Here is a 19,343-nt window from a genome sequence, read left to right on the forward strand (position 1 = left end):
AACACGTAATTCCAACATTCTTGGAAAAGCATTTTCTCTGGTTAATCAGCAGGACAGCCCTCCAAACCATGGGGGAGGGGAGGCAGAGAGACCAGCTAGAATCCTGGTCACACACAAGCCAGTTAGTTACTGAAATAGAATCAACACACAAACTCAACTGTTATCCACAAACTACACAAGGAAACATTTATGACAGTTTTTATTAAATATACAAAAGCAAAATAAAGCAAGCAAGCTCTAAGAAGGCAGGACAGCATAAGGGCATTGTCTTTGGATGGTGTACAGCACCATAAAAGTCAACTTAGATTTTAACAAACCACATGTTTTCCTTAGTAATTTTAAGGTCTACCTAGTCATCAATTTAAGAAATTTTTCTTCTCCAGAATACAAGAACACGGTAACCACAGAAATTTATTTAGGAAAAGCACTGTATGATAAAAGTTAACTTATTCATTCTTTTCCATGTCAAGATGTTCTCTACATCTTCCACACTATGCATTCATAAAACTAATGTAGGGTAAAAGCTTCACTCCAATCCCACAGATCACCTTCTGTGGTTGATACTGTTTTCCAAAACCAAGCAGAACAAGCAGCAGAGTTGTTTACTCCTTTTAGACAGTTTTAAAACCATTAATTTTAATCAAAGTAAAATTGTTCTAAGAAAGCTATTCAACATATCCAGAAATAGAACCTCATTTTCTCTCTTAGCATCGCCTGTGAGTATTAGTTCAGAACCATCTGCTGAGCTATAATACTCATGCCAGAGACTCATTAGCTGCTGGTCTGGCCACAGCACGATGGCTGGTCTGAGCAAAAGAACTTAAGTTATTTGAGATTAACATTATTAACAGCGCCCCAAAAGGACAACTATGAGTTCTTCCAGAACAATACCAGACAAGACATCATCACTATTTCTCTTTCCCCTTTGAAAAAAGTGTTTTAAAATATGTTGGATGCCAAAACTTCTGATTTACAATTATACTGTACAACTGATTACTGAGATGCACATTTGTGAGTGTTAAGTAAATTAGATGAATACTTTTAAATACAGAGTATTTTCATGGGCTCGATATATCACACTGCTATGATATAGCCACACCTAAAATGAAAGCCCGCCCTCCTGCAGGGTATAAGAAGAAATCCACAGAAGTCATTCTTTGTACTATGGCAGTAATATTCCATGAACACTGCTCATAAATATATAACTGAAGGAACAGAGAAGTGTTGTATCAAGGAAAATAACTGGCTAGTTTCAAAGTGCATCTACATCTCTTTCCTTTCTATGCAATCATCTGACATATTTTCAAAATACGCTGATCTGCAGAGCAGAGCAGAGCTCTGTGAGAGCTATTAGCATAAGGTGGTCCTCAAGCTGAAAAATACTGCACAGGCATACTGCACACTGCCACGCACCGTGCTTTGCATAAGACCATTACCGGGGTATCTGAACGTGACTGGTAGGTCTGGCAATGCATGGTGTGACCCATGAGGCTCCTCACATGCTTTAGTAATGCCTGGTACGTGTCAAAAGTGGATTATCTGGTCATCTCCCATCACTACCCTCTTCCCATGAAAAGTAATTCAAACTTCAAACAAATTAGCAGTTTATGTACAGCTGTGACCCAACTCTCCTCTACCCTGGGACAGGGAATGGGGAGTACCATTAAATATTGTGATGATCATGAAACATTATTAATAAAATTCAGATTCAGGCATTCAAGTTTCTACCCCTATACCTTTTTAGCACTAATAGGACATATTGCCACGATATAGTATTATTACTCAATACAATAACTGCTAAATAGACTGCATTTGTTATATAAGATTTCTAATGCAGGAGAATCTAGTACCAACGGCAGGGAGTTGCTGATATAGATAAAAACCACAGTGTGTTACACTAATGGCTTTCAGAGAGCTGGAAGGCTCTTAAAGATCAATCAAAACACACAATGGCGAAAGTAATTATAACAAAGGAAAAAAGATTCTTAAATCAACAGCTGTGGCTGCACAGGGTGCAGTCTCACTAAAGCTGGAAAGGATCACAAACCCAGGCTAACTATGTTTCAGCTGGACATGCAGGAATAACAGAATATGGCTAAGGTCACCCAAACCAGATTAATGGGGGCACCACAGTAAATTCAGAGCAAGGAAAAGAACCAGTGGGATACAGTCAAATACAAATATTATGTTTCTGCTTTCTCTTGGTAAGTGACTTAATTTCATAAAGCACTGGAAAAGGTAAAAACGAGTAGACATTATGAGAGCATCCCAGTACCCAATCTTCTAATCACTTACATGCCTAGGAACTAACACCCTACCACTGAGGTGGGCGACCTCACTATCAGTCACCTTTGAGGCATCAGCTAAGGACCACGTATCTAATTTCTGAAGCATGAGAAGGTGGCTGCTACAAACTGCAACCACTAAATCTTGCATTAATCCTGGAGCACACTGTGGAGTACATAATTAAAAGGATGTTTGTTAAACTCATAAAGGAAAGCGGTGTTTGCTAAGAGACAACAAGAGCTCATGAAAATACTTTGACAGGAATACAAAAGTAACTGCCCCAGGAAACCTATCTGAAGGACAGAAGACTTGGCCAAGTCTCTCATGATCAGAAGTCCTTGTGAACCAGAAAGGAAGATGAGTGCGTGCTGGCGTGACTGTGTGGACTGGAAACAGTGGTTGCTTATGCTCAGCTCATGAGTCTTCCGCGCCTGGCGAGGGCTCAATAACCAGTTCACTGCGTGAGCGGATGAACAGTCAGATCCCTCCAAGTGTGCCCCAGACTGCAAAGTAAACGAGGTCTCTAAAGCGTCTCTCGTGAAATGGTTTGACTCTCCTCACTCTTCTGGTTCTAGGGACTCTTCTTCAACACATTCACCCCCATTACCCAGTCTCAAAATAGGAACAGCCACTCTCCCAAAGCCGGGGAAGCATTTTTTCACTAGTAGAGAATAAAACAAGGGATACTTAGAGGAAGACTTCCACAAACACATCCATAAACTCCCTTGATCATTACGTGGAACTTCTACATATGGTTTTCTTTCTTTGATCCTTTAAGAAACTTTGAACCACTTACACTATTTTCAATTGCCTTAACTTCCTCATCCCAAATAAAGCACAAGAGCGCTTATGAAAACATGTAAGCCATAATTTACCTGCCTTACAAGCAGCAGCAAAAGAACAAATTTATAAGTCATTTTATCTTAAAACCTGCTTTTTCAAAAAGGAAAAGAACACTTTAAACATTTTTAAGTTTCACAATAATTTTAATTGGTAAGAAAAATAGTGGTGCTGTGCCAGCAGTGTTTACCAATCTTGTCAGGTGACAACAGAGGCTAATGTGCTTAACCATTTAAAAGTCTTCCTTGTGAGATCCAAGCATGGTAATAAAAAAAAAAAAAAAAGTAATACTCCATTATCTTTGTAAAAAACTGACAGTGATATGTCTTTATTTGGAATAAGCAAGTTTAAGAAATAGCTATTTGTCATCTTTAAAACAATGCACTGAAAATAAGTCTTAATTTCAGAGTTTTATTGTATTGCACTAAAGGAACAGCAGGACGGTTATACAATGTTCTCTCTCATTCAGTTTTGAAACTCTATAGTACTTGCAAATTCTTAAGACTACCTTTACCACCAGAGCATTAAGTGTAATAACCAATTTCTTAAGAAGTAATGGCTCACAAATTAAAACACATTTAAAATAGCTTTAAATGCATTCTTCACAAGTCAGCATATATTTTTGTATCATGTTCACGTATGCTTAAGAATTAAAGCAAGTATGTTACTCTGGTGGAAATATGGGAAATCTCTCATTCATGCAATATACAGGGATAATATTTCAAGTCAAAGGGAAAAAAAAAATCTCACTCTTATTTTTTTAATATATCCATATATAATCACCTACATGATAGATGAGGAAACCCATGAAGTTCCCTACAGGTTAGATATATATTTTCAGTTCATCAGAAGCACCTGATATCTACAGCTAATTTATAACTAAATGGCATTTCAATAAAACCAAAACGAGCCCTACCGGTTCCTATAAACAAAAGCTTCCGATGGACTAAGGACAGTCAATAATCAATGCAATCATTCAAGGGACTGTGGCTGTTCCTTAAGGAGTGCAAGTTCAAACCTGTCAACACCAGAGGTATCATTTTATATTAATTTATATGTAATTCCACTTAATTCTTTATCCGAGTATAACATATGAAAACAGTCTTTCCACAAGCAAAAAATGTGGAAACGTTTAAAAAATAAGGAGTCATTTTCTAAAGTAACTCATCAGATTCCACAGGCTACTCCTGGAAAGAGGCTCTTGCTGCACAGAATCCCTCTGTTCGGCGGCTTTTTGCATGCACGTCGCTGGACCAACTCTTCTGAATGCTGTTCTAAGAGCTCACCAAAACATAGATCATGCTGAAAAGAAGAAAAAGGCTACTGTTAATGCAAACATTCCTAATTATAAACACTAAGAGCACCCAAAAGCTGAGTCTGCTTTATATACAGCAAAGTGGTTTGTGGTAGCACACCATCACGGAAAATGAAAAGAACAATGACATGGTCAGATTTTAGTCTGCGTTTATGGACTTCTGCCTAAGGTAGGGTTGGCTCAGTGCATGTGCTGTGGCTGTCCCCTGTTTCCTTTCCAATGTAGCCAGTAGAACAGCACAGCTGCAAGCTTCATGGGGGATCAAAGCTTAGAGAAGCAATCCAGAAGAGCACACTGCCCCAGAGCTGTGTCTAAAAGTAGGAGTGAGCATCTCCAAGGGCTCACTTCATGCCAGGCCTTCTGTTGGGTCCTAGGAGGTAGGGTAGGTACCATTATTATCCCCATTTTACAGACAGGAATGATCCATCAAGGAACTTTCCCATTGTTAGAGAAAGGCTCTAAGGCAACAGCAGCAAGGTTAAAAAAGAAAAGGAGACCAACAAGCAAAATAAAAAGCAATAACCATCTGATCCTACATGCAGGGTGAGGTGGGAGAGGCATGGCTCAAAAGCATGTGTGTCTAAATGGAAATACAAAGCAAGGAGGTGTGCAAACTAGACAGACAATTTAAAACAAATGAATGACGTAGTGCCACCATCTCCTGGTGAACATTTTCCCACAGCTCTACACCTCCAATTTTATCATTTATTCAATCATTCATTTTCCTCCTTTTAACAAATATGTTTTAAGTGCCTACTATATGCCAGCACTGTTCCAGACACTTATTATAGAAACTAAAAAATGAAAGTTAACAAATTAAAAGGACACATGGAATTAACCTTTTCACAGCTTTTTCACTATCTTTGTTTCATGTATGAACGTCTGTACATGCACTAAAGGACACTCATTTCTCACAAACATGACCTCTAAAAGCATAAAAATGTTTTCCATAAATCTAAGTCTAGCACTTCACCCTTTTCCATAATGGAAACTAATATGATATAAAAAAGAAATATGAATATAAGCCTACCATGTAATACTGAGCAAGTTTTCAAGTAACAAAAAGGAGAGGGAAGAGAAGCTTAATTACTGCAATAATTTCATCTAATACAACTAATTTCCTTCATATTTTGACAATCAGGTGGAAATTCCTCTCTGCTTGAATATATACCAATAAACAATGAGAAAAGTGTATTTATGCAGCTTGAAGAAAAATTCTAACTCCACACTTGCCCATGTCCCTTTCTAGTTTTAACAAGCAGCTGTTTTCCTCCACCTAGTACACCTAGAACAGTGGCTCTCAACCAGGGCTGATTTTGCCCCACGGCTGCATCTGGAAACATCTAGAGACATTTCTGGTTACTATGACTGGGGCAGGGGGATGCTACTGGCATCGAGCGGGCAGAGGCCAGGGACGCTGCTCAACACCCTACAATGCCCAGGACAGCTCCTCACAACAAAGATTTAACCTGCCCAAAGTACCAACACTGCCGAGGTCAAGAAACCCTGATCGAGAGGAACAATGATGTGAGTGAGTCTATCACAGCATCAAGGGAGGAAAATCAATAACTGCACCATCCTGTACGACAGAACTTGTCTTTCCTTCATCCCATTCAGATCACGCAAATCAGAGAACAAAGGGTAAGAGCGCACAGTTTATGAAGAATGATAAAGAAAAAATTAAACATAATCTTGAGACAGACAATGAAGCCAAGCAAAAACTTCCTTGCAAACGCACACGGCCACACCCTCGTGCCCTGCCACGGAGAATGAGGGCCATCCTTCACTAACTGCCTGAGACTCTGGAAGCAGCATCCCTGACCCAACTTTCTGCCCCTGACTGCACACCAGCTGGCTGCCTTGACAAGTACCAGTTGATTCAATGTGTGTGAATTTGCTGGTGTGCACCGTGCTGTTACCGGTAACCACCGTTCAAGACATGAGTTATTCTTCAAGTGGATTTTAACGTGCTCAGACTATAATACCTGCAAATGTTTCAGACAGCAAAGTGAAATCATATTTTCATTTTATTTTTTGAACTTACCCATATAGGTAGTAAAAAAATGCTAGAAGATAAAAAGCTAATTTGCACCATCCTTCTTTCTGACAATATGCTAGAATATCTGCGTTCATGATGGTTGTAGGGTCATAGAGTCCTGGTCCACTCATCACTGGTCTACTCATATACCTGAAATAAACACAGTTGATTAGCCACTCAGAATGGAAGCTAACCTTCAGGATGGAAAGGATCATTCTTCTTCTCAAGCAATATTTGTTACAATGTAAGGTGGTCCACATTGGGAAGCATACTTTTAGTTCTAGGTGGAGTTCTTTCCTTTTGTCATCTTAATTTTAAAACTGGAGCCCCTAAAGAGGAGAACAGGGCGGTTAAACAAGTCATATCTGGTCTCCTCTACACTTTCAGAAATCCAAGAAAATTAAGAATAACTGCAGAAAGGAAGTACGATTTTTTCTTTCAACTTTTTATTCTAACAAAAAGAACACTTCACCAAGATATTCCAAATGTTCACATTTACCACATGGCTTTGTCCTTCTCTTTTCTGTTCACTCTCTAAATACACGTACATTTTTTTCTGAGCCATTTCAGAGCCAGTTACAGATGTGAAACCACTTTATTCCTAAATACTTCTTCCATATGCATATTTCTAAAATCAAGGGCAATGAGATTTTAACATGCCTATGTAAAACAAAACATTCTAACTCTATATAGATCAGATATAACATTTAGAAGTTATGAAATATGAATCTTTCATAAATAACCAAATTTAAAGTCATAAAGTAAACATGGAGAAAGAAGTTAGACACACACTGTACAATTTGATTCATATGAAGTTCAAAGATGGACAAAACTAGCTACAAGAGGTCACTGGTTCTCCTGGGGAGGTACAGGGCTAACTGACAGGGATGGGACGACACAAGGGACTCTTCTGGGGGCTGGAACTGCTGTGTATCTTGATCTGGATGGTGGTTTCAAAACTGTATACATATGTAAAAGTCCACTGGGTTGTACACTTCAGATGTGCACACATTATTGTATGTAAGTTATACCTCATTTTTTAAAAAAACCCTTTAAAGAATAACATAAGCTCCATAAGAGGTATTAAAACAGTTATCTGTTCATTCATGTGGTTTTAAAAATAAATGGCAACTAATTTCATTTAGGTGACTAGCATGTAAGATAACCATCTCAACCACAGTATAATTAAAATTTAATTAGGAAAAGTAAACGTGTATCTAAATATTACCTCCAAATATGATATGCCAAGAGGGGCATATTGAGACCCAGTGTAAGCCACTCTGCTGCACAAAGAAACATGACACAGAAGAAAGCATGGATGAGGTACTCTGGAAGGACAAGCTGGAAGAAAAACACAAGCTAGTTATCAAAATGCTGCAGCATTAAGTCAACTGCTAATTTGGAAAGCAGGTGGCAACTAAGTTTCAATACTGAGAAATCACTGTTTTCTTTAGAATCAGAAATGAAAGATGCTACTGAGTTTTATTTCCATCTTTAACTTTTGAACAAAAGCAGGATTATATGCGAACTGACCAGAGGATATAGCTTGCACTAAAAGAATAAGATATAACTTAAAATTTAAAACCCAAATTCTTACAGCAACAGGTTAAATTATACAAAGTTACCACCCAGATTGTTCTAACACAGTTACTTGCTAATCACTTAGAATACTGGTTTCTCTCCACCATTCAAGAATGATAAAAATACAAAAATGAAGTATCTGATCACATGCAACATGATACAAAAAAATCCACAAAAACAAAACTCCCCTTTAGAAGTTTACACATTAGTGTTTTTAAGCCTTTAACAGAAACCAGGGATGTTACAAATACAATATTTAGCAAACCACATTACATTACCACAAAAGTAATTTTTCAATGGAAAGCCAACAGCCAATAATCTCAGCACAGTCAGGGAGGAAAGAACACTAATAGGCACAGATGCAAACGATGTGCTTTCTGCAATGTAGGAGGGAAAAGACTAAGATCTGAACCATGAAATTGAAATTCTCCCGGTTCCTGAGCTCCCATTCCTACACAGCCTTCCTGATTCTTTCAGCCTGCTTTCTCCGATGAAGTGCTACAAACACAGCAGACCAGAAGAAGCTCAGAACTAAAAAACAAAATACATCTTTTGGTAGCAGGTAGTGAGGAAAAACTTAGTTCAAGCAAAATGCTTTGTATGAAATGACCAAGAGTTCAGGCTTTACTTTAAATTATCTTTCGCATCCTAAAGACTTCAGCCTAATGATTCTGTTAAACACAAATACTAAAACCTCTCATTGCAAGTTTCAGCCAAAGAGCTTCCTACAAGGCACAGCTGCAAAGGCAGTTTCTCAAATGCACCTGCACTTGTACCATCAGATTTCTCCCTGGGGGAAACTATAGCTGTAGAAATAAGATAATTAATATTACTTATTCAAGTCCATTTTCTAGCACTCCCAAATTACTCTTCCCATTCAAAGCTGTAAAGTTTTTAATGAATACTATTATAAATAAAATTCCAGTAACACCAATTACTCCACACCACTAACCAGATATTTTCTACAAATTTAAGCAATAACAAGATAAACTCTGCACATATATACTGACATATAAATAATATGAACCAGTAAGCCAGCATTTAATTAAGATCAAAGTTACACATCTGCAAGAAAATAAGAAAATGTCCATAGGAAAATCTTTGAAACACAAAGACTATAACCAGGACAAACCAAGAAAAATATACATTTTATTAGGGGTTCCACAAGAGCTGCTGTTTATAATACTAAATTTCACGATTTTTCTTTAAAATATAATAACCCTATTTCAGCCCTCTAAAAGCAACCGATCTAACAATACAAATCATCATCCAAGTTTTCAGCCCACATTTCCAGACTAAGGTGTGTGGAGAAAATGATTCTGAAAGCATGATCCCTACTGCTCTTAAACAATATTCTTTAAGAGTGACAACAAAGATAACCCGCACCTCTACCAGCTCTAACATGAAACAAATGTCACACTCCCTCCTTTTTCCTCAAAACAGTCCAGAAACTTACTATGCATCGCTCATAAAGACCAGTCCTCTTCAATCATTCTTTAATGACGAAATTTCTCCATAAGTGGCATAAAATTATCCCATTTAGGAACTAACATTTATACAAAAACTAGTATCCATAAAAAACACCTCATGCAAATATGGCTGCAATGGCAGTACTTAAATATGCAAATCATAATATTCTCTAGTTAAGGTTCACATTTTAAAAAACAATGGTATGTGTCTTCCCCCATACGTTGGCAGAATTGTCAAAACAAATTTTCAATAGGGAAAACTGTCAGATGCACTGCTATTAAGCCAATTATCAGCACCCTATCCAAAACACAACTTATGCTGGTATAGAAACTTCTTTCCAATCCACTGTAGCACTAGGATGTCCCAAGCACAAAGTGAGAATTTCTTTCCATTAAAAAAAGCCAGAAATCGCAGACTATATGTTAAAATGAAATTAACCCCTCTTAAATTTACAGTAACTTAGGAAAATACAGGAATCCGAAGCTACAAATCAGGCTGCCTAACGCTGTGCTAGCTGTATGACCCTGGGCGACAGGCTTGAAACTCAAATAAGTCTCAATGTACTCTCCTATTCATGAGGATACTATACTCACCTCTTAGGCTTGCCATGAAAAGTAAATGAAAAAACCCAGGTAAAGATGCTCAGCACAGAGCCTGGCACCCAGGAAAGCCCTTGTCTTATCTCAGCTATTATCATCTTCCTCACCGTTGGGTTACTTGAAGTAACGAAAAGCCAAAGAAGATAGACTACTGTTAATAGACAGCCATCAAAAGGAGAAATTTCAGTTTCTTAAGTTCTTGTTAACAATTAGTTAGGATGTTTTACAATGGACACTATTACTTTCCAATGAGAAAGCAGATTCATCTCATATTTTGCTTCAGAGGCGTAGAGAACAGTAAGTTAATACTTTTAATGGTACCTACATCGTCTTACTCTACCAGTTCTTTAAACACAAACCAGGAATCTATTGCATCATGCCTGTTTATCTAGGAAACAATGATAAAGTAGCAAACGAACTTTATAGACCCTTTTCAAACAAAATCCCTCTGGCATGCTGGTGCTTTATGGTTTTACACAACTAAAGTCTATACGTGTTTTCATCTTAAGTAATTTTTAAAGATAAATTATTATATTCTATTTCTGGAAGATATACCTACTGCTTTCTTACAACCTTTCAGTTTCTGACCAGTCAGGCAAACATCAAACCTACAGGCTAAAGGAGAATCCTCCTAAATGAGTAAACTAAATGAAGTGAAAAATATATATAAAACCCCTAGGCACAACGGGGCCACGTTATAACTAAATCCAGAAGAGCTCAGAACTTAGTGTAAGACAGGTCTGTTCCAGAAACTGAGAGGGCACACATACCAGAAATAACTATGCAGACACGTGTATACAAATTGTTATCCACAAAATTCTGACAGCATGAGTCCAAAGGTAAGCATTACTGTGAGATTCTGGAGCCTAAGAAAAGAGCTATTCATCTAAAAGGCTCTGAATAAACAGCAGCTGAAAGAACAAATTCCAGAACAGACATAACCAAAGATAAAAGTAGATATGGTACTAAAAACCCCACCCACAGACTACCTCAGAGTAAGTCACGACAGAAGAATAATCTCACCCATTAAAGCCGTTTCACGTTAACCAACTTTCAAATGCTGCCCCTAGGAATTTAATATCAAAGTGCCTATGGCTATAACATTTTTTCAAATGCATGAGCATTTAACAGCTTTCCCTACTTGACTGGGCCAGCAAGCAAACATTTGCATAAAATATGAAATTTCATGAAATCATAAACCTCAACAGGCATATGAACAAGCACACTGAACAGAACAGTTTACAAATACAAATGCCCTAACCCTCCCCATGAAATGAATGTAGCATTAAAACATTAAACTAAAAAGCAGTACACACCTTTAATGCAATTCTGACTCTTTTAATCTTTTTGACCTTTTCAACTGTCTTTGGCCGACAATGTAAAAAGCAGATTGGAAGAACGTTAGTATGACAGCTGACAAGATCACCAGCAGATTAATAATAGAATAGGGAAGCAGGACAGGAAAAAGAATATTTTTTAAAATTCTGCCTACTTCAAAAAGTACAAATTTATCATGCTACTGAGAATATTGGCCATTTTCAAATTACATCAAGTTAAAAGCAAAAACAGTTTAAAAACCTAGAGAAATACTCTATATTATAACTTACAGGATTCAGGGTATTACACTGGTCTATAGGATTCTTGTAATCAGTCTTCAGCTCATCAAATGCTATAATCTGAAATAAAAATAAAATAGTTAGGACTTCCTAGGTGGCGCAGTGGTTAAGCATCTGCCTGCCAATGCAGGGCACATGGGTTCGAGCCCTGGTCAGGGAAGATCCCACATGCCACGGAGCAACTAAGGCCGTGCACCACAACTGTTGAGCCTGTGCTCTAGAGCCCGTGAGCCACAACTATTGAAGCCCACGCGCCTAGAGCCCGTGCTCCACAACAAAAGAAGCCACTACAATGAGGAGCCAGCGCACCATAATGAAGAGGAGCCCCCGCTCGCAGCAACTAGAGAAAGCCCGTGTGCAGCAACGAAGACCCAAACAGCCAATAAATAAATTAATTAAATAAATAAATTTATTAAACAGTTTAAAAACATAAAAAATAAAATAAAATAGTTAGGACCTCTCACTTTAATAAAGAGCAGCAACAAACCTACCCCATCAAACAATAACTGAATAAAGTTAAAAGGACAAAAGCAGAAGTGTACCCACTTTATATGTACCAGTTTACAGTAAATTCAGTATGTGGTCATTAATAAATAACTGAAATCACATGTAAAGAACTAAAAATACTTGTATATTATCACTAAAATGATCTCATATCACTGTGATCAATATCTTCAATTTTTTCAAAGCCTCCACTCAAGTTATTTTCTCTGCTTGAAACGGTCTTTCCCCCAGCCGTAAGTATTTATGGAAACCCCTCTTTATCCTAAAAAACACTCTTCCTATGTCAGCCCCTCCTGCAGGCGTCCCTGACTCCCTTGGGCAGAAACAACGGCACGCCTCCCTAATCTGCACGCAGCACAGGGCTTCACAGCACCACCAGGATGACACCCCTCACCGCGGAGGCCAGGGTTTAAGTTCAGCGCTGTGTCCCCCCCAGACTGTGTGCCCTGCGGGGTGAAGGGTTTTTAATCATCTGGGCGCGTCCCTCCCTTGTCGCAGGGTTCCGTGGGGCACGAGCAGTGGTCTTGCATGCTTCAAGATGTTCCCATTCGTGCCTGAACACACACACTTCGAGGTCCCACTTCGAGCTGGAAATTCAAGAAATGGCCTCAGAATAGAGGGACACTAAGAGAGTATTAAACTTCACAGCTCTGATTAGCAACTGAAAAAAAAAATAAAAGAATAAAAGAAATAATCTTCACAGCCAAGACCACACGCACACAGCGCAGTTTCTGCACAGGACAAAGCTCATCGCATGCTCCTGCTGCCAGGCACCCTGGCATGGGCTCTGCACCTAGGGGCTGTCCCAGAGGGAGGACTCTTCGAATCCTCCTGCCTCAATGGGCATCTTATTCTAAGCTGTCTTAAGGCACCCCATAGGCAAGCGCGGGCCTGTTTAAGGCCACTGCAGAAGCGGTCAATCTGACCTCCTTCTGCGTCCTCTGTAGTTTCCTTCCACACGTAGGTCCTTTCATTTGGTCACCAAACTAAAGACTGAAGAAGGGTAAGCCCAGGTAAGTCCAGCGGCTCACAGTGTGATGAGTGAAACAGTCACAGATGTTATAAGGGGAGAAAGAGCGCATCCACTTACAAGGCATGGCAAGGACTTCCCTGGCGGTCCAGGGCTTAAGGACTCCATGCTTCCCCTACAGGTGGCATGAGTTCGGTTTCTGGTCAGGGAACTAAGACCCCATGTGCCGCACGGCACAGCCAACAAATAAATAACTAAACAAATAATAAATAAAGTGCACGGCAAGAGTAAATCAACAAGAATCAAGAATGTTTCTGTCCACACTCAGAAGAAATGTGCCTTTAACACCTAAGGTCACTGAACACAGAACTTCAAAGTCAAAATGTGCTAAAAATCAAACAGGGGTGACACCACTTTGCGGTGTTAAGTGTCAAAATAAGCCAAAGGCCCCAAGTTTATGGTAGCAATGAAAACAGTCACCCAGGGGACAAAGAATTCAATGTGCCCTTCCTCTGGTGGGTTAGGACTAGTATCTTTATATGTGAGACAGTGCCACTCAGCATACCAGTAATCACTGAAGTCATGTATTTCTAGCTTTTAATATGCTTGTCCACCCTGTTAAAATTCCTAGCTTCATAAAAAGATGAGTTTTTGAAATTTCTAGAATTTTATAAAATTCACCAACCTGGCCTAATAAAAATTTTAATGAAAAACAGAAATAGAAGGAAAATAATTAAACATTAAAATGTCAGCTCCATGAGAGCAAATATTTTTGCTGCATTCACTGCTGTGTCCCAGGGCCTAAAACAGTGCCTGGCACATATGTAAGTGTTCAAGCTATATTTATTGAATGAAAGGGGGTAGAAAAGAAAAAAAAGGGAAAAAAAATAGCTCTATGCTTGAAAAAAAAAAAAAAAAGCACAAAACTCACCAAAAGGCACTTTCCTTTGCTAATGGCCCCTAACACATAAACATGTTAGAAACACAACTGTACAATTAGCAGATACTACATTCTGATTCTTTACAGACGTTATTAGTCTATCGCCTGACATCAGCTGTAGTACATTCCCCACGCATCTCGGTAACAACGCTGAAGACAGGTCCGTGACAGCAAATACAACTACTTCCCCACAAGACCGAGTTCCACAGCAGAGCACCAAACGTGCGCTTTACCTTTTTTCCCAGTGGACATTTTCTTCAGGTGATTTCAAAGGCTCTTTTAATGAGCACGTTACGGAATGGGTTTCTGTTTGAGTGCTATAAGCTACAGGGGTGTCAAAACTCTTCTGAAAAGATCCTTAAACTAGTGGTTTTCCAATCTTTTGTGACTGTGGGTCTGGATAAGGATGTTTACAAAATTTTTCACAAAAGAGCAAAAACAAAATAAATAAATTAATAAATCCCGAAAGACAGCAAACTACACAATTCAGGACACCTTCAAATTCGATGCAGGTCTTTGGGGAATGACTTCTGCATTTTTAGCTTTCAAACAAATCTATGCTCCCAACTCTTTTCTCCAAAAAGCATCCGTCCTACGAGTTAGGCCTAGTGACAGACCTAACCAGCATAAAAAAACCCTCCACACAACAGTTAACATAAACAGCATTTTTCAAATTTATACGTGGGATTTCCAGATGAGTCTTCTGATGGTACTTAAACCACCTAACAAAATAAACTGAAGGGTACACAGCCAACAGAAAAACCAAAACTACATCTTCATTTGGAATTTTCAGTTTGTTCCCAAAGGATGCACAACCCTCTGAACTACTAAGAAACCTCTCAGGACGCACGCACTCCACTAATCTGGGGTGCAAACAAATCTCTAACTCTACAAGAGGACTTAAAATTACCTATTTCACCCAAAAACACATACTCATTTAAATTACCCATTTTTTAAAAAGTGCAATTCAGGGTTTCTTTTTGTTTCTTTTTCATTGGAGTATAACTGCCTTACAACGCTGTGTGAGTTTCTGCTGTACAATGAAGTGAATCGGCGATATGTATACACACATCCCCTCCCTCTTGGACCTCCCTCCCACCCACCCCCATCCCACTCGTTTAGGTCATCACAGAGCACCAAGCTCAGCTTCCTGTGCTTTACAGCAGGTTCCCACTAGCTATCTATGTTACACATGGTCGTCAACCTAATATATGTCAACCTAATCTCCCAGCTCATCCCACCCTCCCCTTCCCCCTGTGTCCACATGTCCATTCTCTACATTTGCATCTCTATTCCTGACCTGGAAATAGGTTCATGTGTAGCATTTTTCTAGATTCCACACATATGCATTAATATACAGTATTTGTTTTTCTCTTTCTGACTTACTTCACTCTGTATGACAGACTCTAGATCCATCTATCTCTCTACAAATGACCCAATTTCATTCCTTTTTATGGCTGAGTAATATTCCATTGTATATATGTACCGCATTTTCTTTATCCATTCCTCTGTCGTTGGACATTTAGGTTGTTTCCATGTCCTGGCTATGGTAAACAGTGCTGCAATGAACACTGGGGTACATATGTCCTTTTGAATTATGGTTTTCTCAGGGTATATGCCCAGCAGTGGGACTGCTTTAAGCAAAACACAATCTAGTTCAAAATGTAAGCCATCCACAGCTCTCTTCTAAGAATCTTCATCAGCTCAGAAAACAGTGCCCATCAAGCAGGAAGTGATGAAGTCCTCACCTACAGACGGCAGGGAAGCATACACTTCAGCTTCATCAGAGGCTACGGCGGGGCTCGTCTGCACCCCCAATCATCTCTACTTACTGTCTTCATACCACCAGAGACGTGCCCAAAATGCTCGTCCCGTTCCGGGTTCCCACTGACGAGCATTTTGAGGGAGCAGCCTACATAAGCACCCCCGCGACGCAAGCAGGGGGGTTCGAAGCAATTATAAATGAAATCACGCTCTTCAGCAAAAGGGAATGTTTTTGAGATCTTTTTTTCTTTTTTCGCACAAGATACTGCTGCCACTTAAATTACTCCGCCCCCATATGTTCCATAACAAATCCCTGCTACAGGCGGGATGAAACCTGACCTAACATTTACATGAGCATATCCATGCCCGACCATTCAAACGAAGAGCCATGTTCCAGAAGGTACTAGAATATGGAGGGCATAGCAAATATAAGAAGTTTTTAACGAATGCTGATTTCCAAAAGGCCGCTTCTAATTTTGTGTTAGAGAAACAGGAGTCCTTAGAAATCTCTTGTAGAACTATTTCACGGGAAATTTACTTGTTCCTTACAGGGACCAGGAAGGATGCGCTTCTGTCCTGCATCATGATGTGAATAAAAGAAAAAAAAAATGGTCCTAGAGAAGCCTACGGTCTCTGAGCATTTTCAAAATCAAATTAAAACTATGTCTACGAAAGCAAGCTACTCCGAATACAGAGGTGGCTAGGAAGGCTGTCTCTCGAGAAACTCTGACGGTCAAAGTATGATTTAGGGGGAAAGTTCGGACATACAGTCAACAAAGTAATCAATTCAACCTGCATCAAAGTTCAGCAGACGAGACCTGGGGCGGCGGCGGGGGCGGGGGCTGATTCTACTTGAAGCGCATCCGACAAGGGCTGAAAAGCAGAGCTGGAAATTTACCGAAATCGGGTCATCATTATCTGCTTCGGGCCACACTCCTGTGGACACCCGAAAACAAAAGCGATCTGTGTTAAACGATGACAGCGACCCGGCACCCTTCACGCCGGCTGGGCGCGCAGCGGGCCTCCCTGCAGCCCGGCCCCTCCCGGGGGCGGCGGGAACGCCGGATGCGAAGCCGGCCGGCCCAGCGCCGTCCCATCCCGCAGGGCCCATCGGGACCGCGGCCGCCCAGCCGCCGACGCCTCGGCTGCTCCCGGACCTGCGGCCCCCAGCCCTCCCCGGGCCCCCAGCCCTCCCCTGACGCCCCGGCCCCCCCGACCCTGATGCCCTGGCCCCCCAGAGACCCCCGGACCCCGACGCCCCGGCCACCGAACCCCCCCGGACCCTGGTGCCACGGCCCCCGGACCCCCCGGACCCCCGCCCCCGGACCCCCCCGGACCCCGGTTCCCCCGACCCTGATGCCCTGGCCCCCCAGAGACCCCCGGACCCCGCCGGACCCCCGGCCCCTGACGCCCCGGCCCCCGCCCCCGGCCCCCCGGAGCCCCCCCGGCCCACGGCCCGCACGGCCTGCACCGCACCGGCCCAGCCCCGGCCCCGCGGCGAGCAGAGGCTGCGCCGCCCCCTCGCGCTCCTTCCCCCGGCCCCGGTCACTCACGTGCCAAATGGCGAAGAAGATGAGCGCGGCGGTGAGCAGCAGCGCCAGCATGTAGCAGAAGGCCGCGAACGTGAACGCCATGGCCGCGGTCGAGGAGCAGCGCGCAGCGCCGGGCCAGCGGGGAGCCGCGGCGCGCGGCCCTCTGGGTAGAACCGCTCCCCTCCCGCGGCCCCGCCCCCGCCCAGCGCGCCTGCGCACCAGCCACTGTGGGCGCGGCCCTCTGCGGAGAACCGCTCCCCTCCCGCCGCCCCGCCCCCGCCCAGCGCGCCTGCGCACCAGCCACTGTGGGCTCGGCCCTCTGGGTAGAACCGCTCTCCTCCCGCCGCCCCGCCCCCGCCCCCGCCCCCGCCCAGCGCGCCTGCGCACCAGCCGCTGTGGGCGGCCCCCGGCGGCCGCAGCCCCGCCCGCGCTGGCGTCGTCCGCTCGCGGCGTCGGGCGTCTGCCGGCTCATCTCGCTTACTCTCGGAGCAGAGAGGCGCTGAGTGCGCGCCTGGCGTGTCCCGGGCGCCGCGCGTCTCCTTCGCGACACAGGGAGAAGTAGATGGCGTCTGCCCGGAGAGGGCCGGTGCGGCGCCGGCAGCGGGCGCGCAGGACACCCTCACAGCCCCGCTAGCGGGGTCCGCGGCGGCCCCGGGGGGCAGGGGGCGGCCCCGGGGCAGGCGCTCCCGGAGCCGAGGCCCCGGCCCGCGGGGAGGGGAGGGGAGGGAAGCGGACCGGCGGAGGCGGCGGGGCGGCCTGCGGGGAGGGGAGGCCGCCGGGGCCTCAGGCGCTTAGGCTGCGGGGCCCTCGGGCCTGGTCGGGGGTCTCCCGGTGCCTGATTGGGGCCCCACGGGCCTGGTCGGGCCCGGACGGCTGACCCCGCGAGCCCGGCCTTTCCGCCTGCGGTGCCCGCCACACACCGTCGCACGTTCTCGCCGCAGCGCAGCAGAGCATCGGGCACGTGTTGGATGGTAGAGAGACGGACGTCTGCGTGTAAAGACAGACATGCAGATGTAACAGACAAAACTTCCACAAGACGACTAGATAGCCACCTACTCGCCCTTCTCTGCTTTTTTGCTGCTTTGTTTTTAATGTTGGTTCTGACCCGCAACATTGGCTCGCCGCCTGCGACGTCATCGCTGCGGATGGACGAGGAGGCCACTGAAGGCTCTGAGGCGAGAGAGGGGGGCGGTGAGGGTCGCCCGCACCAGCACGTGGTGTGCAGGGTGGTTCAGAGGCGGCCTGTCCGGTGCTGTCTGGCCGAGCTGTCTGCAGAGGGGGCCGTTTCCTTTCTCAGCGCTGTTTGACTGGTAGCCCGTAGCCACTTGTGGCTGTTGAGCACTTGCAGTGTGGCTCGTATGGCTGAGAAACTGGACCTTAAATTTTACTTACTAATTAAAATGTAAAGAGCCGCATGTGGCTGATGGCTGCCATGTTGGGTAGCGGTCAGGATGATGTGGCGCCTTTGTGCAAATTACAGACATACTCTCTCCGGATAAACAGAGCTCCGTACCAGGGCGCAAGAATGCAGGCTATAATCAGCCCCACGAACCGCCTTGGCCAGCCGCCTCTTGCAGTCGACACGCTGCCCAGCTGGACACGATGACCCCAATTAGAGAAGCGTGAGATTGGAAGGAATAAGCCGATAGAAATGATCCAGGCAAAAGTTGCTGTGGCCCCGAGTAAAGCTGTGGACGCTAGGAGAGAGGGAGTGAATGTATTTGATAATATTTAGGAGATAAGCTCAGTAGGACTTGATTGACTGTATGCAGTGGTGAGAAAAGGAAGGCATCAAAGAAGGTATCTACAGGACTACAAGCCACAGAGGCATGGCAAAATACAGCACTGGGCAGTATTTGTGCAGGAGAGCTCATGCTCTAATGAGGGC

General features: G+C 43.2%; 1 protein-coding gene across 1 annotated transcript; it reads right to left on the minus strand.

Moving 5' to 3' along the window:
* Nucleotides 1-182: 182 nt before the first annotated feature.
* Nucleotides 183-17,662, minus strand: CNIH1 (cornichon family AMPA receptor auxiliary protein 1). The gene is made up of 5 exons (XM_057723986.1): nt 17,477-17,662; nt 11,737-11,805; nt 7,708-7,820; nt 6,486-6,629; nt 183-4,428 (listed from the first exon to the last, which is right to left on the minus strand). Exons 1-5 carry the CDS (start codon nt 17,555-17,557, stop codon nt 4,401-4,403), a joined length of 435 nt encoding a protein of 144 aa, XP_057579969.1. The 5' UTR covers nt 17,558-17,662; the 3' UTR covers nt 183-4,400.
* Between the last annotated feature and the right edge of the window lie 1,681 nt (nt 17,663-19,343).

Source organism: Hippopotamus amphibius, chromosome 2, assembly GCF_030028045.1.
Source record: "Hippopotamus amphibius kiboko isolate mHipAmp2 chromosome 2, mHipAmp2.hap2, whole genome shotgun sequence".
NCBI classification, from domain to species: Eukaryota; Metazoa; Chordata; class Mammalia; order Artiodactyla; family Hippopotamidae; genus Hippopotamus; species Hippopotamus amphibius.